The following is a 27,388-nucleotide window of genomic DNA, read 5'->3' on the forward strand; positions in this document are numbered from 1 at the left end:
ATTTGGTGGCAATTTAAGGACATGTATGTTTTCACGTAATGTAAGTGCCCTCTCTACCCTTTGTTTCATGTCCGTATCTCCTTCATCAACCTTGTCTGTACTTGTTCTCTTTTTATGTGCTGTTGTATTTTGTGTGATTTGTAACTCTGACTGTCCAGCCCTGTGAGGTTTTTTGGAGTGTTACAAATAAACAGTAGTAATGATTATGATGTGGGGGGAATACAGAGCAAATGGGAGGTCTCAGTTCATGTGGGGGCATTTTGTGGGGGGATCTGAGGGCTGTTTTTTTTATTAATTAAATAAGGGTAATATGTGGCTATTCTGAAGGTTAGTGTGCCAGATTGTTCATCACTGACCTAGGAAATAATTGCCAGCTGAAAGAGCTGAAAGAAAGCTGAATGTCAAACTTATTTTGTAGCCTATTTCTGTTGCATTAATCTAATGGATTCAGAAATGAACTTTTTGCTTTAGAAAATATGTTTCAGTGTTATAGTGTGTTTTATAATCCTTTTGTTATTGTTTTTGTATTTCTTTTTATATTCTATGTTTATTGATGTTTGTAAGATCAAAACACAAAACCACTTCATTATAATAAAAACACTTTATTATATTTATTGTAACAATAGGTCTAGCAAACAGCAAAAATACAATACAAAAAAATGGAGCTCTTACTAACTTTGATCTGCAAATCGTATACAGGGAAATTATTATTTTGCTAAAAAAGACTACCCACTTCTCTGCTACATATTACAGAACTGATAGTTAAAGAGGAACTACTTGACCAGAGGGGCTACTTGACCAACAAATGTATGATGATCTGCAACTAAAAATTGGACGGAGAATATAGATTAATACTGAATGGGTACTTAGCACCTTTTTTTTATAAAGAGGCAGGCAGTTGTCTTTTTTAACCACTCATATGACCAACACTAATGCAGTCCCATAATTTTAAAATGTTACTGATGTACAAAAAGATTAAGGCCCGAGTCCATAAGTACAGAGGTAAAATAATGCCTCTGTCAATTTCAATACATGTATGTCTACACCTTGTCCACATATAATACTGGATCATCCCTATGGCAAAGTCCATGCATTCACCAGTCATTTTCACTCATCAGCTGAGATTCACAGCCCAAACTTGACGTGATTCTTAGAAAAACTTTGGCTCAAGTGTTAAATCTTCCTTTGCTTGTTTGGTGTTTTGTCCATTCCTTCAAGTGACCATCTTAATCGGTGTACAGTTTCCATGACACTGGAAATCACATTGTTTAACTGTAGCCAGCATAAAGAATAATATACTACAGAGTTCAACTCCCTTGGAAAATTGTCTTTGGTCTGAGGATCATATTCTATTACATATGAATGTCCACACACTGCTACAGGTAAAATAAAGTGTAATCAGGAAGATGACGGCCAGCTCATAGAATCTTGTCCTTCTTATTGAAAATATGAGAAACACAGTAGGGAACAATGCCTACACAGGCTAGGGGAACCGCAGCACTTTTGCAGAACGAGAGGACGTAGAAGACCATCTCAACTTTGGTGGGTGGCTTGAAGCTGTCAAAAACATGGAGGACAAACAAAGAAGTTGCTATGCAACAGAGGCGGAAAGTCAAGTGGCTTGAAAACTTTGTCTGACGGCTTTCTTTGTACATCTGGGTGTTGAGAGCCAGGCCTAAGCCGAAGAAGATACCGAGGTTCCTTAGGAGCCCAGCAAAAGGGGTGGTGTCAATGTGGATCCATTCAGGTTGAGCACACCATCTCTTGGCCTTCTCTAATGTCCAGAGGAGGTCCACACCAACCGCTTTCAGGATAAGATAGAAGCCCAGAGCAAAGGAGAACAGGAAGAGCGTTGTGTGCACATATCTCTTCAGGCTGACCTTGTAGATGGACTGGATATTACCAAAGACTTCAGCTACCACCATTCCTGCAATAACAATACATTCATCAATTAACATACTGTAGTTATTTGTTATGTCTCGAAACTAATGCATTCCCAAGTCCTAGGATAATTTACAAAGCAGTGCTTTTATCCTCTTTTTTAACTACAGCTTAATGAAATTGCAGTGGCAGCTCTACTGGAAACAATCCAGTCATGTAATGAGTTGCAATATATTCTAAAAATTGGCTGGTACTTATATTTTATTGATTTAAACAACGTGATGTTTATTTTGGGAGAGGGGGGGTTAAGTCAATTGATCAATTAAATAGCGCAAGTTACCCTTTAAATTATAATGGAACTCATCTTTATAAAGCACTATATGCAGTGCTGGATTAACCAACCAATATACATGCGTAGAGGCATCTGGGGGAATTATTGATCCTCCCCACCTTAACACTTAAGTTATATTCCAACCAGTACCATTTGGTTTGCCTGCAATCTCTAGCATCAGTCCCACATGTGTATACTGCTAGTTCCACAACCATTGAAATTCCGCCCTAACTTGGCATCATAATGAAATGATTATTCATATCAATAACATGATGTTTCTATGTCCTACATAAGAGGCACTCGGACATTTTCTGCCAGGAGCTTCTTACCTGATATTACTCCACATACAACTTGATGGGGAAAGTGAGCAGCAAGGAAGACACGTGATAGACACACACACACCTGGACCAGCCAAAACCCAGTCCACAGAAAGGCCTGAAGACATCTATAGGAGAGAGGTGAGATAGAGGTTACACATATTATACTGTGATTATCCACCTGCAATTATACTTTAAAATACACTGATGACTAAGCTATGCAACCACCCTTAAACTGCCTCACAGGAAATAATTATACAGTGGGAACCTATGTGGATGACATGATTACACTGCTATACTAAAATATACTCATTGGGGGAGATTGAATTCAGAGCCATAGTGTCTCAAAACAGTCTATGGAGACACGTCGCACCAATGGTTGGGATAGAATCTTTGTTCAACCGAACTTCGCGATGATGCCGGCAGCACATCGAGGCCAATTGAATCTCCCCTATTGAGTTGTGATCTGTCCTAAGCCATTTTTTCTAAGAAATAATAGATCCTTCAGTATAGTTAATTAGGATTGTTGAAGTCACTTTATAAGACCTCACACCATGTAAATGTACCCTCTAAATCCAGGAAACCCGTGCAATAATAGTGATGTAGTCTTGGCAGATTATTCACCTGTTCTTGAAAGTAAGTGGAGATTTCTTGCTCAGGAGGATTGTGAGAAGTGAGGTCACCATGACGTAGTACACTCCAGCTGATCCCATGGCATGGCCAGATGGACTTCCTGCGGGTAGAGAAAATATAATGGGTTATTCATGATTCTGTATAACGATACAGAAGCCTAATTATGTGCTGAATTATGTACTGAAGTTGTCATGGTTACTAGTCTATGTTTAGTTGTAATAGGAAAGGGGCACAGGTGTATGTTGTGCTACTGTACTCTCTGACACAATGTACACCTCTACCACATGCTGTATTGCTATGGGATCTAATTGCTTTTGATATCATTAAAATGCTGCATTGGGTTTGAAATGTTTCATTGCAATATAGGACCATGTTCAGAAAAGTGACATAAATAATGTGTATTATTTTAATAAGCAACAACTTGTCAAATTTATTATTCTGGAGTTTGGTAATTAATAAAAAACATGTCTGCGAAAACATCTGAATCTATTCCAAAAGGTTACTGTTTTAAGGAAAAACTTGGTAATTATTTTGGCTTAGGGGTGCAGTGAAAAATTTTTGGAGACCCTAAGGGTGCCTTGAGCTGAAAAAGTTTGGAATCCACTGAAATAAACTGTATATTTGATTTCAAATGAATACTGTCACATTGTTCACAATGTTTTTTAAGAGACAATTTTAAAAATATTTACGGGGATGTAAACTACACACACCCACTAACCAAAAAGTGTTTTTTTTGGGCTGTCCTGAAATAATAGATCGGTAATAGGGTTCAAAAAGTTGTTTTTTTAAAATATTTTTAAATATTTAAAACATTTGATACTTAATTATCTCACTATAATATGGCTTTAGGTATCAGTTTGCTTTGCACATGTAATTAACATTGATACAGAGCACAGCTATATTACAGAAGTAGAAAAGTTTATTTTGATCTATATTTTCTAACTCCTAGGTCACATGTCATTTTCTCTGAGGTAATTTGATCCTCAGCATGATGACAGATACTATGGATAACTTTAACTGATTAGAATATTTTGTACTAACTAAGATACAAAGAACACATTGAAGCTGTGGTAGAGAGATAAGAAATATTTTCTCACCTGGACCGGTCTCGCAGGTAACAGGATACTGCTGTATAATGGGGGCAGACATGTTGTTATAATAATCTGTGTCGTGGACCCACCAATATGGCCTCTGACCAAATAGTATCCTGAAGGAGAAGAAAATGGTCTATGAGATGCAAAGAAATACTGTTGTATTAAGACTCAACCTTAACATTAACCTGTAACTCTACAGGATAGATATGGTTCAAAGGAAAAATATACCGTAACCAAATTCTAATTGTATTTTGTGTTTGCTATAGATTAGCAGCTATCTGTACAGTTACTTGTGTACTATACATGCTAATGTTTTATATGATGTGCTATAAAAAAAAAAAAATTGTATTATAATGACAATGGATTTCTTTTGGGCTCATAACTGGTGTAACGTGCTGACTTAGGGAAAAATATTAAACTAGACATAAGCATTAAGAAGCATATATGTCTAACTTATATAAAAAAAATCATTATATATATATATATATATATATATATATATATATATATATATATATATATGTGTGTGTGTGTATATATATATATATATATATATATATATATATATATATATATATATATATATATATATATCTGTTAACTACACACAACAGCTTGATATACAAGATGCCAGCACAAATAATAATAATTAATAAAAGCAAAATGGATGTTTTATACATCAGTTTCATAACACCTCATTGTGAACACTAACTTAGAAAGTAGTAATATTTACTGCTCTCTTTGCTCCTGTTCAGAATGATATGATTTATTAAACCTTGTTTGCATTATTTATTATGGTTTATTATGATTGAGCTGACAACTTGTTTAGTTTTTATATGTATGTATTTATTGATCAACAGTATTTTAGAACCCCTACATATTACACAGCATTTTACAGAGAATATTTCATTATTCACTTCAGTCCCTGCCCCAGTGGAGCTTACAATCCATTTTCCCTAACACACGGACACACACACACTAGGATGTGTTTTGTCAGAAGACAATGTATGTATGTATGTCTATGTAATAAATGTATAAAATATGTTTAGTTTTTATATTCTATATGTATGGCTATATCACCAACAACTCAAGCCTTCTACCTAATGTTGGATGAAGCAAAATAGAGTACAATACTAGCCAAGAGTTATAGGACATACTCACCACTTGAAGACGAGGTTGAGCCAGTCCCCGATCACGGCCACCCAGATGAGTTTGATGCCCACTGCCTCACACAGGTGGAACCAGATGGGGAAGAAGATGAAGAAGGTATTTCTGAGATCAGCAGCAAATGAGATGAACATGAACCAGTCTTGGGAAGTCTTGTAGTTCATCTGGAGGTATTGGACCATTTGGACTCCTGAGTCATGAAGAGCATCCATTCCGTTCTCCATCTCTTTGTCTCTTGTGCTCTTTGAGAGTTGTTTACTTGCTTTGAGTCTCTTGATCTGGTGTCTAGTTCTCTACAACTGCCTATTATATTGTCTACAGCTCAAGTCAGTCCCACTGATCTTTGACCCCATGAACATCCCTGTAGCAACACATTGTTGACAAATTTGCATGGATGACGCAGCTAGGGGCAGGGGGGGGGGGAAAAGTGTTGACCAGAATCATGTTACAGTGAAATGATGGAGAAACGGTGAAAATAACCTGTTGACAATACAAAGGGCAGAGTCCTTTCTATGAAAAGAACGTCAGAATGCAAGGTTGTAGGGAACATAGAAAATGCTTAGCCAAGCACTCTGTGGGATACCTGCGTTCTAATGGGTTGCTCATTAAATTAAAAGTTTATGTACCTGCCAATAATAGACATGTCTGTTAAGTGCACAGGATGTTTTTGCAATGAACTAACATCCCAAGTTCTTCACAGCTAACCTAATCAGAGATCTGTCACAAGACAGTGTTGATCCCCTACTTAGTCTTAAACCATGGTGCATACTACACTGCAATAAAATGTGCTCCGTCAATATATGCTAATTGACCAGTTCTCATTGATAATAATTTTCTTATATATATATATATATATATATATATATATATATATATATATAGCACTTTTCTCCAAATCGGACTCAAAACACTTTACATATTTTACAGAAGGTGAGGCATCTTGGACTCAGCTGCTGTCCCACGTGAACACAAGAAAAACGTACAAACTCCACTCAGATATTGCCCTGGTTGAAATAGCACCCATGATCCCAGCGCTATGAGACAGCAATGCTGACCACTGCGCCACCGTTTTGTTACATATTTCCATACAACCGAGCCAGAAATCACTATGTTCTGTAAAGCTCTGAAACACATTATGGATTAAATCACATCTGGGGGTAAATGTATCAAAGTCCGGTTTTTTCATCTCGCGGGAGATCGGCGTCTTTGCAGCTAAAATTTAAAGGGGCGATGGCTTGTAAAGGCAAACTTGCCCTTACAAGCCATCGCCACTTTAAATTTTAGCTGCAAAGATGCCGATCTCCCGCGAGATGATAAAAATGGACTTTGATACATTTATCCCCTGCTCTTGTAGAACAGAAAATCCGTCATGTAAAATACCAATATAACAATACAAAATCTTCAGCTCCTGAACATTTCCACGAATGTTACTATTGATGTAACATGGGTAGAATTAAGTAACAGATGATTTAAAACCAGAATACTTGCTATAGGAATATAAGTTGGAAGTTCAGTAGTAAAGCATTGAGTCATGTGGGAATGAGTCATGTTAAATCTTCTGATAACATAAGCCATAATACAGATTAGACAGAGTGGCATTGTGGTCCTAAAATGTACGTACCATGAAGTCCCCTCAAAAGATTAATAAACCGTCTTCCACATTAGACACACTTATTTGTTGTATGATCACTAGCAACCTAAACAATTTAACTAGAACTTGTATGTCTCTATTCTTATTGTATGTTACAATTAGTAAAATATCTCTGTTATGATTGTACTCTATATGTGACAGCAGTGATTTGTGGTGTTATTCTCACCATGTAATTGCATTAACAATATCAGCAAGACATTTGAAAAGTTCATGTAAGCTTCATTTAAAGATGGAGCAGCTATATTGAGGGGCAAGTTTACATCAGAGATCTCCCTATTACAGATAAGTTGTGGTAGACTATTTGCCTTAATATAAGTCTTTTAATAAAAAATCCCCAATTATTGGCTAGATTATTGGTATTCATGTGTTACAGCGCAATACTACTTATCACAATCGAATCAATGCTTATTTCAGGCACAATAAGATGTTGCACAATTAGGGGTACATTTATCAAGCTACTGGTTTGAAAAAGTGGAGATGTTGCCTATAGCAGATTCTAGCTGTCATTTTGTAGAATGTACTAAATAAATGACAGCTAGAATCTGATTGGTTGCTATAGACAACATCGCCACTTTTTCAAACCCGCAGCTTGATAAATTTACCCCTTAGTGGTTGACTTGGTGTTGGACGTAAGTTAAACTGTGGAATACAAAAATGCACTTTGGGTGCACAACAAAACAAAGTAGAATTTTGAGATCCACATAACTTTAACTGCAAAGTGTGGAAAGGGGCATTGTGACATGTAAGTGCAACTTACAGTAGTGGCAGATCTCCAGAAATGCCATGTCTCTTGTGGTTCCAAATGGCTACTGTACAGATAGATGCTATGATTGAAAATCATCGGCAAGTATCATTACAATGTATAACAAAGTCATCATCATCATCATCTATTTATTTATATAGCGCCACTAATTCCGCAGCGCTGTACAGAGAACTCATTCACATCAGTCCCTGCCCCATTGGAGCTTACAGTCTAAATCCCCTAATATACATACATACAAACACACACACACACACACACACAGATCGAGAGAGACTAAGGGCAATTTAATAGCAGCTAATTAACTTACCAGTATATTTTTTGGAGTGTGGGAGGAAAACCGGAGGACCCGGAGGAAACCCACGCAAACACGGGGAGAACATACAAACTCCACATAGATAAGGCCATGGTTGGGAATCCAACTCATGACCCCAGTTCTGTGAGGTAGAAGTGCTAACCACTAAGCCACCGTGAAGCCCCCGGCTTTCAAAATAACTGACCAGCACCAGTGCTATAGGGGCTGGTTACTGCAGAAAAAGGGGGACAATGAGTGTAGTGTCCTTCAATTGCTACAACCAGCACCAGTCTGGTCAACATGAGGCAGAATTCCATCGGAGAATCAGACCTGCAAATGATGTGTGGCCTCCTCTTCCTAGGACAAAGCAACTCATGCAGAACAGCACTGGGGCTCCTCTAGGCACCCAGGGCAGTGGAGGTCAGAGTAACGGTTTAACATGTTTACACCATTAAGAATGTTTGGGGAGCTATAGGTGCCAGCAAGTCCAGGTTGCTATTTACTGCTTGGACATGTTGACACATGTAGAAATACAAGCGTCAGATTGGCCATGGCTGCCAGTGGATTCAGAGCATGTTGGTGCCTGTGGAAGCACAAGATGGAACATGTAGCTCCATCATACCTCACAACATGACTGTCCCTGGCAGCAGAACAGTGGGCGCGGGTATGTCACAATGGGGGTGTGGCCATTTACAATGGGGCATGGTCATGTCCCAAGAGGGCTGCTTAGCACTGCAAACCTCTAGGCTGCCCCATAGATCCCTCCCTTCCCCATTTCCACCTGCGGAATGAGCACCCTAAAATTGTGACTGTCCAGCTGAAAATTTCAGCGGGACAGTTGGGAGATATGGCTCCACAAACATACCTAGTGGGAAAAGCACACAGACACTACATGTTGTAATATGTTGTTTGAAATACATAATTACCAAGACCTTATTTTGTTCACTTTATTATTCTCCTAAATCTATAGGGAACCTTTTTTTTGAGTCATGAAGTAATCTGATAGGTAAAAAATAGAAAAAACCCATAATGGGATAAACAAATGAATAAAGGGGGTCAGTACGTGTATAGCCAATCAGAGTGGCTTGCCACTGACTGGAACATGGGAAAAACGCTTTGATTGGCTATTCTCATACTAACTTCTGGAGGTAAATGAAGTATTAATCTGGCACATTTTAGTGATACTACTCCAGAGCACGCTCCTGAAACTTTGTTCTTCAAGTGGCCCATCTGGTGATTGAAGTGGACATCTTGATGGAGCGAATGCTGGGTTTATCAATACTCAGGGCTTGCATCATGGAAATCTTCCATTCTGTTCTGAGACGCGCAAGCTGTCAGAGCAATGTTTCTAGCTGACTCTCCTACACTGAAACTCCTACAGTCTCTGGCTCCAACATTTGGTCTAATCTAGACTAATATGATTTGTTCTCTGGGCCATATAGATGCTTACAGAATAACTAAATAGCCAAAGAATCCACAGATCAAACAAAGTTAAAATATGCAACAACCTATGGCAATCAAACATTTTGCTTTCATTATCTAACTTGCACTAGATCAGGGGTAGGCAACAACCATCCAGCCTCACCTGTGGCCCCCAGCTGGCTGCTCCTAATCTTATCAGACTGGGGGCATCACGTGACTTCCTCTGCACAGGACATACCCATATGCTCTGTGCTCTCCCTCCTTACCCTGTGTGGTCCCTTTGAACGCTGGAGGGCTACACAATGTATTTCATTTATGTTCATATTTCACTAATTAAACTACAACATAAAATGTCAGATAAAATATTTTTTAATTAAATGTTTTATTGAGTATGAAGTGCAATCAAGAGGATGGCAAGAGGGAAGGAAGAAGGGGTAAGTTACAGTGTCAAGGATGTGCATTTATAGATAACAGTTATATAAGCATATTTTAAAACAATGTTGTCATTTAGGCATTTATTTGTCTCCGACAGCAATGGGTGTTTTCGCCGGACATAGGTCTACTTTCTACCAAGGGGTTAAATGTGGAGGTACCCACTGGCAATTGCTCGAAGCACACTTAGCACATCAATCCCTACGGATTTTTCCCAATAGTAGGAGAAATTCAATCAAAAAAATGCTTTATTGCTTAAATAAAGCCTTTGTTCAGATGGGGTTATTTTAAAGAAGATTTTATATATATATATATATATATATATATATATATATATATATATATATATATATTTAATGTATAGATATATATATATTTTTATATATATACATATGAATATGTATATATTTACATCTATCTGTATATATAAAGTATTCCCACCCCCTGACACCTGACCAGGGGAATTAGGGGGCACTATTATCTGCTTTTTGTCCTGTTTTTGGTACTTGGCCCTTGCTATGTTTTCTCGGAAAAAAAATCCTGTTTGAACAGGATTGTGACAAAAAAACATTACGTCCATGGTTCAGAAGTAAGAAAATCAATATGTGTTTTCTCATTTTCACAGGGCGCAAGGCCTGTTTTTTTATATGTTTTTTAAGGGGAGTGCCTGGGGCCTGTCCTGAACTCAGTCAGTTCAAAGTCTTTCTGCTGGCACAACAATAAACACCTCACACAAGCAGTTTCCAGAAACATATTATTAAGAGCAGAGTGTATTTATTCTGCGTATGGCAGTTTGGCAGTCGCATGTGAATTCAGTTTAAAAATGTTATAGTACGCAACTAAACAGTATTAAGCAAGATTAAACAACAAATTTGTCTGGGCCCCTCTCAATCTTCCTCCTCGTCACATGTAGTAAAACCACTATCATATCTTTGAGATCTCAGCAATCCTGCCAGTCTAGCTAGCTGCATTGGAAGTCAGAATTCTTGGAAATTAGGCATTTTGATTTAAAAGAGAAATACTTAGATGAGATTGAAAGAGATAGGAGCGTGCGTTTCCTTGGCCGTTTCCGGAATGGTAGATCACTGCAAAGGCTACCAGTCAAACATCTTTTTTATTTCTGTGTGCTTAGAGGATTCAGGAGTTCTGCGATACTTATTTATCATCCAGTCGCATTTGATGTAAGTAACCACCTTTATAAGGGCACAAATACCTATGTTATAATAATGACCAAGGGAACTAAAGTGACTTAATAATTTTTTTAACAAAGTTAAAGTAAAGTGTTAAAAACAAAAAAAAGAGAACAAAATCTGTAATGTAAGACATAAAATACATTTAAAATAAAAATCATCATTGCCAGATTTAAAGTAGTGACAGGTTATAGTGTGACCAGCCCAGGTTCCACTATTTTTTGGTGGACACTACCCCACACTGTATAGCACTCTTGCTGGCATGTTTTTTGTATTTCTTTATTAGGATACCTTCTCCTATTCATTTCAATAACCCATTCATTCCAATAAAAATAAATAAGCTTTTGAAATGAATGGGACAAAGTGCCCTGAACGGTCCTGGACATATTTCCAAATGTATGCGAATGCATCCGGCACATATAAACCGTGGGTATACTGCATTTGAACCACATATCGTATGCAGGTGCAAATGCATAGGTAACCACTTAGGTGTAACTTAGTAACAATAAACATAGACAGCGAAGGTTTATTTTAGTTACTAGATTTCTATGTTTACGCTGCTCCCTACAGCTTTTTCTCGTATGCTTAGCGTTTGCGGTTACCTAGCTATGGGCTGAGGCGCTCTTGAGCTCAGCTGTGTCCGCTGCACAGACTAGTATCTTTGATTGCTTGATGTCTGTGCCATTTAGTGTATCTAAACATCTGCAGTTTGTTTCTACAGTGCCCCTGAAATAAAAATAAGTCAGAGACACTGATTGAAACGGTCAGTGGGCATGATCATGTGGTGCTATTTTATATCATTAATTAAACATTTAGGGCTAGATTTACTAAACTTCGGGTTTGAAAAAGTGGAGATGCTGCCTATAGCAACCAATCAGATTCCAGCTATCATTTTGTGGAATGTACTAAATAAATGACAGCTAGAATCTGATTGGTTGCTATAGGCAACATCTCCACTTTTTCAAATCCGCAGTTTAGTAAATATACCCCTTAGTCCCGTCTATACTTGTGTTGTGTTTTCTAGGTACTGAATATATATATATATATATATATATATATAAATACTCTTATGAGCAGGGACCTCTTTCTGTAGTTATGTATATTTTGTAGTTAGTTTGTAATTCTGTAATTTTGTTTTTTTTTTATCTGTAATTTTGCTGTTTGTTCAGACCTTTATGCACTATACTGCGGTAAATATAAAGTAATAAAATATATTGCACAGTACAAATATGTATGCCAGTGGAACAGTCCAAGCTGCTGTTACAGGAACAACTTATCTGCCCTCCAGCACATGTCACAAATGTTAGGCGTGAGAGAAGCATGAACAGCATGATCAGAGGTCGTGTTAATCATGCCTGTTGTAAATGCATGTTATTACCTGCAGCATGATACAGTCACCATTCACTTGTGAGCAGCAGCAAAGGGCAGATGGTGGAGCAACTGCCTACATTACTAATCTGATTATGTGAACAGATCACATTTAGAGTAAGCGTTACTATGTTATATTTACAATCTTCTCCAGTAACCGTTAGGAGTCGATACAAATACATGAGTAGGTTACAAGGAATAAACAAATGTATTCAAGGGGATGCAGTCACCAAAAAATAATCAAAAATCATTTTGCTGACAGAGCACTAACTGTTACTTTTCTATATTTGCAGGCCTCTTTGAATAATAATTCCGGTATTTATTGTATAGATCAGTGGTGGGCAACAGATGGCCTGCGGGCCGACAGCAATCCAGTGAACCCCCAGGTAGCTGCTCCTGATCAAACTTATTTCTGCTTTGTTATAATGCAGAGCTTAGTACTGAACAGGAGGAGCTGACTTCCCATCACATGACCTCTACTGCACTGTGCAGGGAGGTCACACAGCATATCAAAAGAGGAGGAGGCGGGTGCAGTTTGTCCTTCACTGCATGTTGTCCAGTGTCGGACTGGGGCATGAAGGGCCCACCGGGGGACTGCAACGCTAGGGGCCCACAAGTGGGGGTGTGGCCGGCCATCATAGAGGCGGGACCAGACACTAGAGGGGGAGTGGTCAGCCCACGAAGGACAGCTAGTACCATAGTGTAGTATATAAAGAATGCAGTGTGTATATAGAGTACACAGTCTTGACCTGCCCCTTAGATTGGGTAGAACAGTCTCCAAAAATTGGGATTGTTCCAGTAAACCAGGCTTGACTAACCTGTGGCACTCCAGGTATTGTGAAACTACAAGCCCCAGCATGCTTTGCCAATATATAGCAGCTTATTGCTGGAAGGGTATGCTGGAACTTGTAGTTTCACAATACTTGGAGTGCCACAGGTTAGCTAAGCTTGCACTGGACTCAGAACATTTGACAGACTGTCCTACCTGTTGTTGTCACTTTTACCACCTGTGGCTTCTGGTTTCTTTAGTTGCGGTTGTCTGTATCCTGGAATGTTGAGGGTCCTATTTGGAAAAAATAATGGATACATTTAGAAAACACCAACCATCCACGCTATTAAATCAACAGCACCCACATTTAATAAATAGGCCTCTCTCCAGCCCCAACATTATAGTATTAGTACTCACATTTGATAAATAGATCTATTTCCCTCCAACCGACCCCAACATTAAATTAATACTATTCCCATTCAATAAATAAACCTATTACCCTCCCTCCAAACAGCCCCAGCAAGAAATTAATAGCATTTACATTTAATACATCCATTTCCCACATTAAATATTAATATTCACATTTAATAGATAGCCCTCCTCCCCACACTCAGCCCTACAATCAATTATAGACCCAAACCACCCCAGCATTAAATTAAAGGTCCCATCACCCCCTCCCTATAGTGTTCTCTGTACAGCCCCCCTCCCTATAGTTTAGCAAAGGCAGCCCCCTCTAATTATAGTTTAGCATAGGCAGCCCCCCCCCTCACTATAGTTTAGTATAGATAGGCAGCCCCCCTATGCCACATAGTAGTGCCCCCAAAACAATATTATGCCACACAGTAGTACCCGAAATTCACATATGCCACGTAATACTGTCCCCAATTCATATTATGCCCACAATAGTGTCCCCAATTCAAATTATACCCTCAATAGTGCCCCCCAATTCACATATGCCATGGAATAGTGCTCTCTCAATTCGCGCACACACTAATATATATATATATATATATATATATATATATTCTCTGCAGTAAGCCTCTGCTTACCCAGTAGCTAGAGAACAGATGGAGAATATATATATATATAAGATAATTCTGTGTCAAGTGAAAGTCCTGGAATTTGAAGGAAATTAAAAGACATATCCAAAAATATTAAATAAAAATAAGAAAATCTACTTACCCATATTTTGATTGATGCAGCCTCTGCTCCTTAGTCCTTCAGCGGCGGCGGGAGCATAAGACAGTCAGCTGACAGGAGGAGGAGTGGGCAGGTCACATGATCGCAGCTGCGATCGCATTTGAAAGATGACTGCAGCCAGTCATCTGTAGCAGCAGGGACGCCGATCACCAGTTGAGCTGACCCCCCTCTTTGATCCAGAACGTGGCTGCCGGCTGGATGACAGGATACGTATGTTCAGCAGCCACTCATTAACTCCTGGTTTAAGTTAAATATTCTATGAGTATTCCCTTTATTATTCCGCTCACGCTCAGACAGTTTGTGTGTAACACACTTACTGACAAGAAGTCTGATGTGCACAGGGGGAACTGTTCCCTGTGATCAAACCTTATCTGGAAATATCTGACAAGAATCCCTGGACCTGGTCTCCCAGCAGGCACACGCTCCTCTGTCTAACACGCTGGCAGGATCTGGGCACACGTACTGCGTGTAACACGGGTGATATCAGGATGGTGATTGGGGAACTCTCCACACCAGGCCGGCAGTGAGAATGATTACAAAGGTTTATAACAAGCAGACGAGAGGAACTCTGTACACACAGCAGCAGGGACGCCGGGGAGGGCAGCAGGGATACCAAACATGTGAGCTGAATGGGCTCCGCCCACTTCTAGAAGGGGGTGTGGCCTTAAGGCAGAGGGGCCTACCGGTGATTTCTCCGGTAGTCCTGTGGGCCAGTCCGACACTGATGTTGTCCCTCCATCCACTGGGGGCTCCAGCTGTTAAAGTGGGAGACGTGTGAGCAGGTACGTGGGGAGGACCGATGGGCATGTAGGAAGGTCTGTGGGGCATGTGGCAAGGTTTAAGAGCATGTGTGGATGTTTGAGGAGCATGTGTGGTCATGGGAGGAGGTTTGAGTAACGTGTGGTAGTTTTGGTATATATGTGGGATTTGAAGGCTTCTGAAACTCTGAGTGCATGTGGGTGCATTATGTGGTAAGTGCGGGTCTGATGGCATGTGGTGGAAATTTGGAGCAAGTAAGGGTCATGAGGATGCATTTTGGGAGAAGTGATATGTGTGTGCCCATGTTCTTTCTGGGGTTTTTCTTTCATTATTGGAATTATGTGAAATAATGTGCAGCCCTTTTGATGGTTGGAGGCTCTTGTAGTATATCAGGAGGTCCATCACTGGTATAGATGTGATAGCTGGTTATGGTTGCTGTAAGGAAACCACCCTTAGCTGGGATGATGGTTACCCCCCCATTGGATTCATATCACTTAGGCAGACCAGAATATATCCAAAATAATGCTTTATTATGACAGCACAACACCATAAGACGCTCACAAGCTACAGGGTAAATGGTAACATGTAACCTCCAGCAGCCTCTTGCAGTCAGCTCTTCAAAAAAACAATCTCAGTATCCTTTAGAGTCTTATCCTCCTGCAGTATTAACAATATCGTTTCGCTAGACAGTTTCTATGTCGCCCAGCCTGGGATACTGGCTCACACAGACCCTGTCCTGGTAGGGTTTCGTGAGGCGGCACCAAAATGCCTGGCTCAGAGTCCTGTGTACTGGTGTTACATATCCTTCCGATTAGTAACAGCCCAGATATATGCCACACCTCATAACAATGGACATTTGAGACAATTGTAATCACCTTAGTTAAATCAAATAACTTCGTTAACACAACTTTCCATCGTGTCTGTCAGGACCTGCATCCTGCAGCTCCTGTCTGCAGGTACATTGTTTGACCTTTTGTATATATTGTATCCTGCCTGTAGTACCACTGTCCACCAAAGGGGCCACTGTTGTACTTAGACTGCTCTTACATGCCTCATTATAGCTGGAAGCTTAAACACCTGCTTCTGGCCTATCCTATATAAGCCTGCCTGTCCCAAGCAACCTTTGCCAGATCATCAGGTCACTCAATCTGATTGAAAGCAATACTTTGACTCCTGGTTATTCTTACCTGTGTGCCTGACCTTGTGGTTTTGCTGTTCATTCCACTGCTGCTGACACAGCTCATCATCTATCTGGTTCCTGAGTTATACACCTGTTTGAAACTCTGTGCTTCTCAGTGTAACCTGTACAGCTTACTTCCACTGTTACCTGCTGTCTGTTCTTAAGTGTTTCAGCATTACCTGGCTTCTGAGTCTCACCACCTCTTCCAGAGGTATCCAACCCTGCAACCCACAGGCTTCTTATCTCACCACCTTTCCAGAGGTATCCAACCCTGCAACCTGCAGACTACTTGTCTCACCACCTCTCCAAAGGTATCCAACCCTGCAACCCGCAGGCTACTCGTCTCACTACCTTTCCAGAGGTATCCAACCCTGCAACCCGCAGGCTACTTATCTCACCACCTCTCCAGAGGTATCCAACCCTGCAACCTGCAGGCTACTTATCTCACCACCTCTCCAGAGGTATCCAACCCTGCAACCCACAGGCTACTCCTCTCACCACCTCTCCAGAGGTATCCAACCCTGCAACCCACAGGCTACTCCTCTCACCACCTCTCCAGAGGTATCCAACCCTGCAACCCACAGGCTACTCCTCTCACCACCTCTCCAGAGGTATCCAACCCTGCAACCCGCAGGCTACTCCACTCACCATCTTCATAGAGGTATCGAACCCTGCAACCTGCAGGCTACTCCTCTCACCACCTTTCCAGAGGTATCCAACCCTGCAGGGCTGGATTAAGGGAATGGAGGCCCCTGGGCTAAGGGGGCCCCCATTCCCCCGTGAGGGCCCCCCCCCTGTGATCTGAGCTGCCCCCCCCCCCCGGCACTTACCTCCTTCTCCGGCGCGCTGTACGCTCTTTAATGAGGCGATCTCGTGAGAGTGAGACTCACGAGATCTCAGTAAGGAGACTACAGCGCGCCGGAGAAGGACCGCAGTAAAAGTGCTCAGCAGCACCGATTGCGCCGGGGGCGCTCCCGTCCCCTACTGATCAATACTGCTGCTGAGCACTTTCAAGGGCCCCCTGGATGCCATAGGCCCCTGGGCTGTAGCCCAGTTAGCCCTATGGTTAATCCGGCCCTGCCTGCAACCCGCAGGCTACTCCTCTCACCACCTCTCCAGAGGTATCCAACCCTGCAACCCGCAGGCTACTGCATCTCTCTATCGCATTACAGCATTGCCTATTCCACTGTTAAGAACTGTAATTATATTATTGCCTTACCAGTTTTGCATCTTGAACCGGTATTACCTGTGTTTCTAATAAACCACTTCATTCACTTACCCTCTCTCCGTGGTCTTACCTTGGGAACCCTGACAGTGTCATGCAGTAGGACTTCTGCTGTCCAGCGATTTTCACACCATATGGCAACAGTCTTTATATTTCTAATACATACAATATTGCAGGTGATAGCAAGGACAAAATGTACATAATAACAAGAAATAATAATACACGGAAGCTCTGGTGTATTTAGACTGTGCCAAGGATTAAAAAGTACAATAAACTGTGAATTAAATAGTCCTCAGTCCAGTGGGACCCCGTTTCGTCACAGTTGCTTATATCCCTGCCCACATTTTAATTCTCTAGTTCTCGGGAACAGCGCTGCTGTAAAACACAATATCAAAGCCAACCTATAACTCCTACCTGCCAACTTTTCCTCGCTGGCTTCAGGGAGATCCTGGAGGAGGTGGGTGTATATGGGCGGGTCATGACGAATCACATCATTTTGGCAACGCCCCCTAAACGGTTGTCACAATTTTGGCAAATTACAGCAGGGGGTGGGGCTAAGATGACACGATATTTGTGTCATTAAGCCCAAACCCCCTGCCACTTATCTTTTGTGGGGATGAGAACCGGGAGGTTGCCCTGCTCTCCTGGGAGCCTGGGAGGTCTCCCAGAAATGCGGGAGTCTCCCAGACATTCCGGGAGAGTAGGCAACTATGTGTTAAAGAAAAGCAGCTAATGAATCTCTAGAGACTGAAGTGTCTTTTACATTTCTGTCTCCAGTACTGAAGTCATGTTGTCTTACCTGTCAGTCTTTGATTACATCTTGGTCTCCATGCAAATGACCAGCTCCATAGGCATAAATACATGGACATAGGACACAATTTCTGAACAGTGTCATCATGCCACAGATGGTGAAGCCAACCATGTCTTGTACTGGCTCAGCATCAGGGAGAATGCCAGTCTCTTCAGGGGGTGAGGGAGATCACCCCTATTTCAGGGAGTCTCCCTGACATTCAGGGAGAGTTGGCAAGTATGCTATAACTTGATTTCAGATTTAGGGTCCATTTATGAAGCCTTAAATAATTCGGAAGCAGCGATTTACACATGGTTTAGTCAAATATTAGTTTTAGGGCTTTTTAACAACAGCCTAGCACAGGAGATATCAGAGATATCTCCTGCATTAGGCAAACTACTGTTGAACACTGCAGTTCCTATCATTCTCAATGGGGACTGTGAAGAGAAGATATTTATCAAGCACTGAAAAGCTTAACTTTTCATTGGTTGCTGGCATTAGCAGGTCTAGCCTATAGCTAGAGCACGGATGGTGAAGGAGTTTGGACTCTCCGTTCTCTAACTAATATATCTCTGAGACTAGGAAAAAACAGATAAAAACCCTACTCAGGCACTTAATTATAGTATCTAAAGAGCAAAAGACTAATTGCATCTAAAAGTATATACAAAATCTAGTTCTGTGATGAAAATATAAGAAGAATGTTTATAAAAATCACAAAACATATACAATCACCTTCAACCCCCACACTGCAGTGCAGATTTATAAAGATATATTAAAAAGCTATGTCTAGACAAGTGCCGTTAATAAAAACAACCAATAGTAACTACTAGAAGCGCTAAAGGCGAAAACCACATGCAAGATTATTTCAGAAAATAACAAAGCCTAATGTCCCTTAGAATACTAATAAAGCAGTCTCATGTTTCCACAGGTTTGTAGCAGACTGTTCGGCTGTGGTAATTAGCTTTGTATATATCTAGATTTTCGTGGAGCTACTATTTCCAGATCACACTTTTGTATCAGAAATAGTCACAATTTAAAAGTATGAGCTGGGAATAGAAGACTCATTGGGGTATATTTACTAAGCTGCGGGTTTGAAAAAGGGGGGATGTTGCCTATAGCAACCAATCAAATTCTAGCTTTCATTTATTTAGTACTTTCTACAAAATGACAGCTAGGATCTGATTGGTTGCTATAGGCATCATCCCCACTTTTTCAAACCCGCAGCTTAGTAAATCTTGCTCATTAAGTCTATTAGCCCTGGCTTCCCCCTCTTTTTGAATTTTTTTTTTTTTTTTTAAACAAGTGTTTATTAGCGGTCAAAATAGAATTGACAGTGCAAAAGGATACATGTTATATCAAACAAAATATATTCAGTGCATTGTACAGTGAAGCAGAAGTCTCCGTACTTCAGAAATAAAATAGCACAGATTCTATGAAATAAAGACCGGTATTTTTATATATTTAAAAGAGAAGAAAGAAAAGAAAAGGGGGAGGAAGAGAAGGAGGAAGATAAAAGAGAAGATGAGAGGAAGAGGGGGAGAAGGGGTGGTGCGTGGGAAATCCCTCTTGAATCAGAGGCAATGAGATGGGAGGGGAAAGGGTTACGTAAGTGTAGGGGGTATGATTAGGTAAAGGGGGAGCGGTATTGGAAGTGAGACATCCAGGGGTCCCAGACCTTGTTAAAAGATTTGGCCGTGTTTCGTATAATGCTAGTCATGTATTCCATCTTGTACGTGTGCCAAATCCTATTAGTTACAGCGGAGAATGAAGGGGGGGAAGTCTGCCTCCAATCTGTAGCGATTTGACATGTGGCCGCAGAAATAATATTACGAGCAAGTTTGTTTTGGTGTCTAGTGGCCGTGGGAAACCCGAGGGGTAGAATGAAAAATTTAGGGTCGAAGGGTAAGGGGGTTTGAATTAACATTTCTATCAAAGCTTTAATATCGCGCCAGAAGGGAATCAGTTTCGGGCATTCCCACCATATATGTAAGAAAGAGCCCGCGCCAGAGCATAGACGCCAACATCTGTCAGAGGAATCAGGCAGTATCTTTAGTAGTCGAGTAGGAACATAGTACCATCGAAAGAGGAGTTTGTAAACCTTTTCTTTTATTCGGACGCAGATTGAGCTGGAGGCAGCATTGTCCCGAATTTCCGACCACTCCTCATCATGAAGAGGAGAGACCAGGTCATGTTCCCATGACATCTCATGAGGGTCTCGAGGAGGAGTAGAAGGAGCAATTAGTTCGGAGTAGATATTAGAAATAAGACCTGATGTCGATACCTGGCGCAGACATAGTGTTTCAATTGTTGTGAGATGTCGAGAAATAAGACGTAGTTTTGGGAAGGAGTGAAAATTGTGAATTTGCAGGAATTGATAAAATATCCGTGTGGGCAGGTCAATTTTAGTTTGAATGTCCGTACTCTTTTTGAATTTTAATGCATCTCTGAACATGCATTGACCTATGGCGCAGTAAAAGTAACTGGATCTGAACCAGGAAGCTTATTCAAGAAGTGGCAAAACAAGTCTCTAGGCATGCAGTCATCGCTGGGCAGCCTCTTATTGGATGGTCTTTCCTGCAAAATTTTTATGGTAAATAGCATCTTTTATCTATATGGAAAACAGCAATAAGGAATGCTAATCCACGCAGCAAAAATGTGTATAATAATAAATAGTTCCCTATAGCTGTTCAGAGCTGTCAATGGTAACAATAGTGAGCTGACACCTGAAAATGTGTTTATTCGCCCAAGTGCCACCTGAAGGTGAAAAATACTGTACATCCCATCAAATATACAGAATGAGACCAGATCAGCACAGAGCTGGGGCACAATTCAAATGTTTTTGAAGAGTGTAAATGGCTATATAGCAAGAAATGCCAATAAAATATGCCTTATTCATCATTTTATATGGTGTGTGATACATATGTTCAACAGTTACATGATCGACATTTATATGGTCACCACCATTATATAGACAGGGTTGGAAAGTCGACAATTATGACATCAAGGATATTACTAGGTAGACAATTGAAATGTAGACAGTAATATTAGGTGGACAATTGAAATGTAGACAGTATTTTTAGGTGGACAATTGAAATGTGGACAGTATTATTAGTTGGAAAATTGAAATGTAGACAGTAATATTAGGTGGACAATTGAAATGTAGACAGTATTATTAGGTGGACAATTGAAATGTAGACAGTAATATTAGGTGGACAATTGAAATGTAGACAGTAATATTAGGTGGACAATTGAAATGTAGACAGTAATATTAGGTGGACAATTGAAATGTAGACAGTATTATTAGGTCGACAATTTGAATGTGAATGAGTGAAGATAGCGAAAAAGAGAGTGAATGGTTATTGTTGAATGCAGTGATTTGTCTAAACAAAATGAAAATAGCTGTCATTCCATACATCACATACAGTGTCAAGAAAAGGCTCAGACTGCCCACTTTCTGCTATAGTGGTTCTGTTACACGTATTAGAATGCCCATTGAAAAATACAGTGCCCAACATCATGCATCTTCTGTAGCGTCCCATGTACCCGTTGTGAATCCCACAATCAGCAACTCATAACCCCTATACAGAGCCTATGACACGGGTTGTTTTCCACCATTAGCAGCCGCCTATCCCGATACCACACTGTTCACTGCTACTCAGATGCTCCCTGGACTTGATCCCAGTAGTGTATAGTTGTTAACAACTGTAAGTGAGGTAGAGGCAGAGAGACTCGCTGTAATGGAGCAACGCATAGACAAAACAAGAGAAATAGGACACAAAAGACGATGGTCAATTGGCTGGGTCAAAGAACATATATCACAAATAACTTTGGATGACAATGTGCACCGAATGAGTTCAAAATCTCTTGATTTGTTTTTTTTTACATAAAAGTCTTTGCTTAAAAAATCAGATGGCAACTCTCAATAAAAGAAATCTTCTTTCTTATTCATATCCAACCAGCTAATTCATTATTCCATGAAATGTCTCCAAATTGATGAAAATATAGAAGACAAAAGACATAAATAATTTTATTGTATGATATGTCAAACCATACCAGACAACATCTAATCCCCAAGAAAATATTAACCAAACTTCAATTCAACCTATGTTAAAAGTGCTCAATATTTATCAAGCCTAATTGCACCACATAATTTGACCTATATGTATAGGTTTTAATAAATTAGAGGATCATAGATTAGAGCAGGTCTGTCCAACCTGCGGCCCTCCAGCTGTTGTGAAACTACAAGTCCCAGCATGCCCTTCCAGCTATCAACTGGTTGTCTACTGGCAAAGCATGCTGGGGTTTGTAGTTTCACAACACCTGGAGGGCCGCAGGTTGGACAGGCCTGGATTAGAGGGTCTTTGTCAAGGTGTGCATGGAGTACCAGCTGATTGTAATTTATATGCTTGTCAGCCAATCAGGTTAACATATTATGTTAATATGGAGAGAATCTTATAGTATGGGAAGGAATGTATTTATTTGTTTATAGATAATATATTTATGAATCTATGACTTCAACAATGCTATCTGTAACCCGATTGGCTGACCGGCGTATAAATTACAATCAGCTGGTACTCCGTGCATACCTTGACAAAGACCCCAGAGGTTGGGTTGAAATGTGTTGGTAAAGGAGCGGAGTAATGGGCAGGTATCCCTTTCCTGATACTAAGTACAATCTCCCTGTTACGTTATCTACAGAAAGTTCATTCAAGTAGTTTATCAAGAAGAGTAAGAATAGTTTTAAACAACAATTGTCTGTGAAGAAGTGTTTGCAAGTATGACAGTCAGCATCATGGTGCACAGCAGTTCACTGACAGCTATGTTAGCAATGGATGTGTGTCCAATTTCCACCATCAATTCATTAGGTTTTAGTAGATTAGTTGAGATCACGTGAACACACTACCAACTTCCATCTGAATTGCGGTTCTCTCGAACAGAAATTCCTCAGCTGTACCAGGAAAAGAGCATTGTACTGACTAGCCACTTAGCTACGTGTATGTGGACAAGCTGTATTGGTCAAACAAAAGACTACATGACCGTGACAGCCCACTGTAGAATCATTATCATCCTTTTCATCCCTTCAGCATTGTAGAGCACCCTGTTTTTTTGTCCACTAAGTAGTACAGATGTCACTAATACTGCCCCTCACATTGTTTTCAGATTGAAACACTTGTGCTTTCAAAAGCAAAAAATATATTTGTTTTTGTGGTGTGCTGCTCGCAGTCATACAGCACCATGCTTTCTCCACTAAATAGTTCAGATGTCTATACTATATACACTATAATATACCGTTACAACCACCAGTAGTCACTGCTTGTCTACTCTTCACTCCCTCACACCCAGTTGATCACCACACAATTCTAGCAGACTGATCTCTAAATAAACTCCATAAATATCAAAGTTATTGCTATATAAATTTCCTCTTTCACTCTATCCAACCCTTTACAAGCGACTTTCATAGTATAGAATTGCAGCCATATTCCTATACATATGCTATCACTTCTAAAAAGGGCCAAAATACAGATCTAAAACTAAGCTGACATTTTACTGAAAATTACGTTTAGCCTTGATTTCAGACATGATTCAGTTTGACTTGGTACCCCAAAATTCAGATCTGTCGAATTTCCCTGTCAGGCGCTGTCCTCGCACACACGCGGGGACGGCCGCCTTTTCTGGTGCCTGGACGTTCCATTGCCAAGCAACGGGACGCTACTTCCGGTTCCTGGCCGGAAGTTCAGGCGCATGCGCCTGAACTTCGCGTCTCCATTGCTAGGCAACGGAGACGCCAGCTACACTTCCTATCGGTGGTCAGAACAGCTGACCAATGACTCCACATCCACCAATGACAGGCAGCTATTATGTATTTAAACCTACCACCACTAGGGTGCCAGAGTATCTAGGTCCCTAGACTCCAGCACTTTGTTTCCTGAGCATACTTGATTCCTTGGATTCTCTGACCTGGTTCTGCCTGACTACTCTTTTGAATCTCTCTCTGGACCATTCTGATTCCCTGGTTTGACCTTTTGGCTTCCTGACTCTTCTCCTGCCTTCTCCTTCGGTACCTGATTTGCCCGCTCGGTTTGACCTTTGGACTGTACGACTACGCTAGTTCACCAATATTGCGCTGGTAGCTAACTGGGAGGGCAGCGACCTGCACGTCTCTGCAGAGAACCTCAAACCCCCTTGTGGGGGGGTTGTTTCCCTGGTGAGGACCTGAGGCGTGTTTAGACTCCGCGCCTCCTAGCTTAGCAGCGCCAATACCGGCAAGTCTGTTTGTGACATTCCCTGAATTCGAACCGCTCACCTCTATGTAATATACTGAATTCCCCTCATGCTCAAGACTAACTTAAATCATAAGGAGTCAATTTTCCACGACTGATAGCAAGATTTGCTATTGCTGCTTATCACAGTGATAGAAAATCTTTAATCAGGCAACTTAGCAAAAAAAAAAATTGTCTCCTAGACAACTGAGCAATACTCGGCTCCTCACTGGCACTTTCCAGTATCGTTAAGACTGTTACTGCTTGTCAGGCCAGTGGAGGGTCCTTCATCGCAAGTATGACCTTGCACACTGGAACTGGAAGCCCAGTCCTGAATAGAACAAGAAATAGTAACTTTTTTTGTTTTTTAAAAAGAACAAAATGTAAAAAAAAAGAAAGAAAAAGAAGTAAAATAACTTTATTAAAATAACTGGAAAATTGAATAAGATCTCCACATTAGTTTCCTCACTCATCTGTAAGTGGAAGTTTAACCCTTTCTCTCTTCCTCTTTATTTTCCAATGCCGGTATCACAAGATCTCATGCAGACTTAAGCATCTCCAGAATTTGAACTACAGAAGTGCATCTCTTCAACTTTTTCTTGTGTCTGGAAATTGTTAATAATGGTTTCTCCTAAACACCACCCCCATTCTTTCCACACGTACTTAGCTCACTGTAATGCATTCATTTTACTGAAGGTGGGAAAGGGTATCAGGAACACCAAGATTTCCCAGCTAAGTCAACTTTAAACACTACCCACATGGATGACCCTACATGACTTTTCCCGTATTGATAACCCCTAAGGAATCCTCCCGCAGGCTGCCTCTTACAGTCATGATTATGTATGCTGCAACTCATCTCTCAGGTTTACCACTGTTTATGTAATTTACTATAAATGGATTTCCCACCATGCCTCTCCCCCACCTTTGTTTCTGTAACTAGTCACTTCACTTTAACTTTATCATAGATGAGGTGAAGGAGAAGTGCTGGGAACTCCCACTTTGCACACCTCTATATTCTCCCCTTGTGGGGGATTTTATTGATTTTTCCCCATGGCTATCCCTCAGGGTCAGGCTCTTCCCCTACCCCAATTGTACCACTTAGCTTAAGTGCTTATAATGGCAATTTATCCTGTTGATGTTAGTTTCACTAAATGCAGTGCTTTTTTGACATAGAAGGCACCGGAACAGCATTCCGGCACCTATTTTTCTACATATTTTCAAACTTTTGAACATTTGGACCACATCTTCTTTCATTTTTTTTTTATCTTAGTGTGTGTCCTGCTTCCGGTTCCGGCAGCGTTGTGTCGTCATGACGCTGCCAGTGAGAGGAGCCGCGATCAAGCAAACATGCAGTGAAGCGAGAAAAGAAGCATAGAAGGTAAGTAAGTACAGACTACAGAAAGCAGGGGAGGGGACGCAGAAAAAGAGGGCTAAAAAAAATGAGGGGGGCAGAAAGAGAGGGATACAAAAAAAATGAATGGGGCAGAAAGAGAGGGCTACAGAAAAATGGGTCAGAAAGAGAGGGCTACAAAAAATGAGGGGGGCAGAAAAAGATGGCTACAAAAAAAACGAATTTACTATGAACATTTGCCTTAAATACAATAAATTAAATTTATGTTAAGAACTGAATATATAATTATTTTAATAAAAGATTAACAAGATGTGAGTTCCGGCACCTTTTTTCTCACAAAAAAGGCACTGCCTAAATACAACTATGATTCACAAATACTGTACTGTTTTTACAGCCATTTGATGTACTCGATGTTTCAACTCCTCTGTTTTCTGTTCTCGTTTGATATAATTAATTTTAACTCATTTTACAGTTAGTGATTATGCAACAACTCTATGTTTTTTTGTATTGCTTATAGGGCTGCTCCTAAGTTTGGTTTCACTCTTATACTCGCCTTGACCACCCGCCCACTTCTTCTGTTAATTACTTCGCTAGTTCCCCAGTCAATGCTTCTGGCCCCCAGGCCCCAACCCCCTCTTTCACACTTTACCCCCCCTCCCCACACGCTTGTACTCACTTGGGTAGTGAACCCACTGCCCCACAACATTTCCCCGGGACACAGGATGTGCCACCTAGTGCGATAAAAAACTGATTCCTGCCAGTCAGGGGCTCACCTCCCTCCGCTTCACCTTCAGACTGAACCCAACTCTACTTAACTCAGGTTCTTAGACAGATTTTTCTCCATCTACTCCCTTTCTAAGGCTCTTAAGATAATCGTGCTAAATGTTAATGGGCAGAACCATCCACAAAAGCGTACCAAGGCGATTCAATACTTGCACATCAAGGCCTAAATAGTACTTCTTCAGGAAACATACTTCACTTATTCCCACCCTAATTTCACTAACATCCACTACCCTCACACCTTTTATCTGACCTTGGATCAGAAAATCAAAGGTACAGGTATTCTCCTACCTAATACAGCCCCACTCGCCATAGATACAATGGTTTCAGATGACCAGGGTAGATACGTAATTCTCACAGGGACGATTCATCGAATGTCATTTACCATAGCCTCATTTTACGCCCCTAACATGTGCCAGGGTACCTTCTTCGACAAATTCTTTATGAATCTCATGAAAATCTCTAAAGGTCAAGTTATAATAGGAGACAACTTCAACGCCGCTCTTAATCCATAACAGGATTGGTCTCCTCTC

At 40.6% G+C, this 27,388-nt stretch overlaps 2 protein-coding genes across 2 annotated transcripts in view; both read right to left on the bottom strand.

The window, feature by feature from the left end:
• IFI35 (interferon induced protein 35) overlaps positions 1-27,388 on the bottom strand; it is a 721,240-nt gene that overhangs the window by 186,422 nt on the left and 507,430 nt on the right. The window lies entirely within an intron of this gene.
• LOC142094867 (glucose-6-phosphatase catalytic subunit 1-like) lies at positions 587-5,743 on the bottom strand. The gene is made up of 5 exons (XM_075177445.1): positions 5,418-5,743; positions 4,260-4,369; positions 3,154-3,262; positions 2,542-2,657; positions 587-1,927 (listed from the first exon to the last, which is right to left on the bottom strand). Exons 1-5 carry the CDS (start codon positions 5,645-5,647, stop codon positions 1,419-1,421), a joined length of 1,074 nt encoding a protein of 357 aa, XP_075033546.1. The 5' UTR covers positions 5,648-5,743; the 3' UTR covers positions 587-1,418.

Source organism: Mixophyes fleayi, chromosome 6 (genome assembly GCF_038048845.1).
Source record: "Mixophyes fleayi isolate aMixFle1 chromosome 6, aMixFle1.hap1, whole genome shotgun sequence".
Classification (NCBI taxonomy): domain Eukaryota; kingdom Metazoa; phylum Chordata; class Amphibia; order Anura; family Limnodynastidae; genus Mixophyes; species Mixophyes fleayi.

Excerpts from the sequence above, each read along its gene's own strand:
- LOC142094867 (XM_075177445.1), bottom strand. The coding sequence starts at position 5,647 with ATGGAGAACGGAATGGATGCTCTTCATGACTCAGGAGTCCAAATGGTC. Across the intron at positions 3,263-4,259 it reads TACCTGCGAGACCGGTCCAG|GAAGTCCATCTGGCCATGCC; the intron begins GTGAGAAAATAT and ends CTCTACCCGCAG. Across the intron at positions 1,928-2,541 it reads TGTATGTGGAGTAATATCAG|GAATGGTGGTAGCTGAAGTC; the intron begins GTAAGAAGCTCC and ends TTGTTATTGCAG.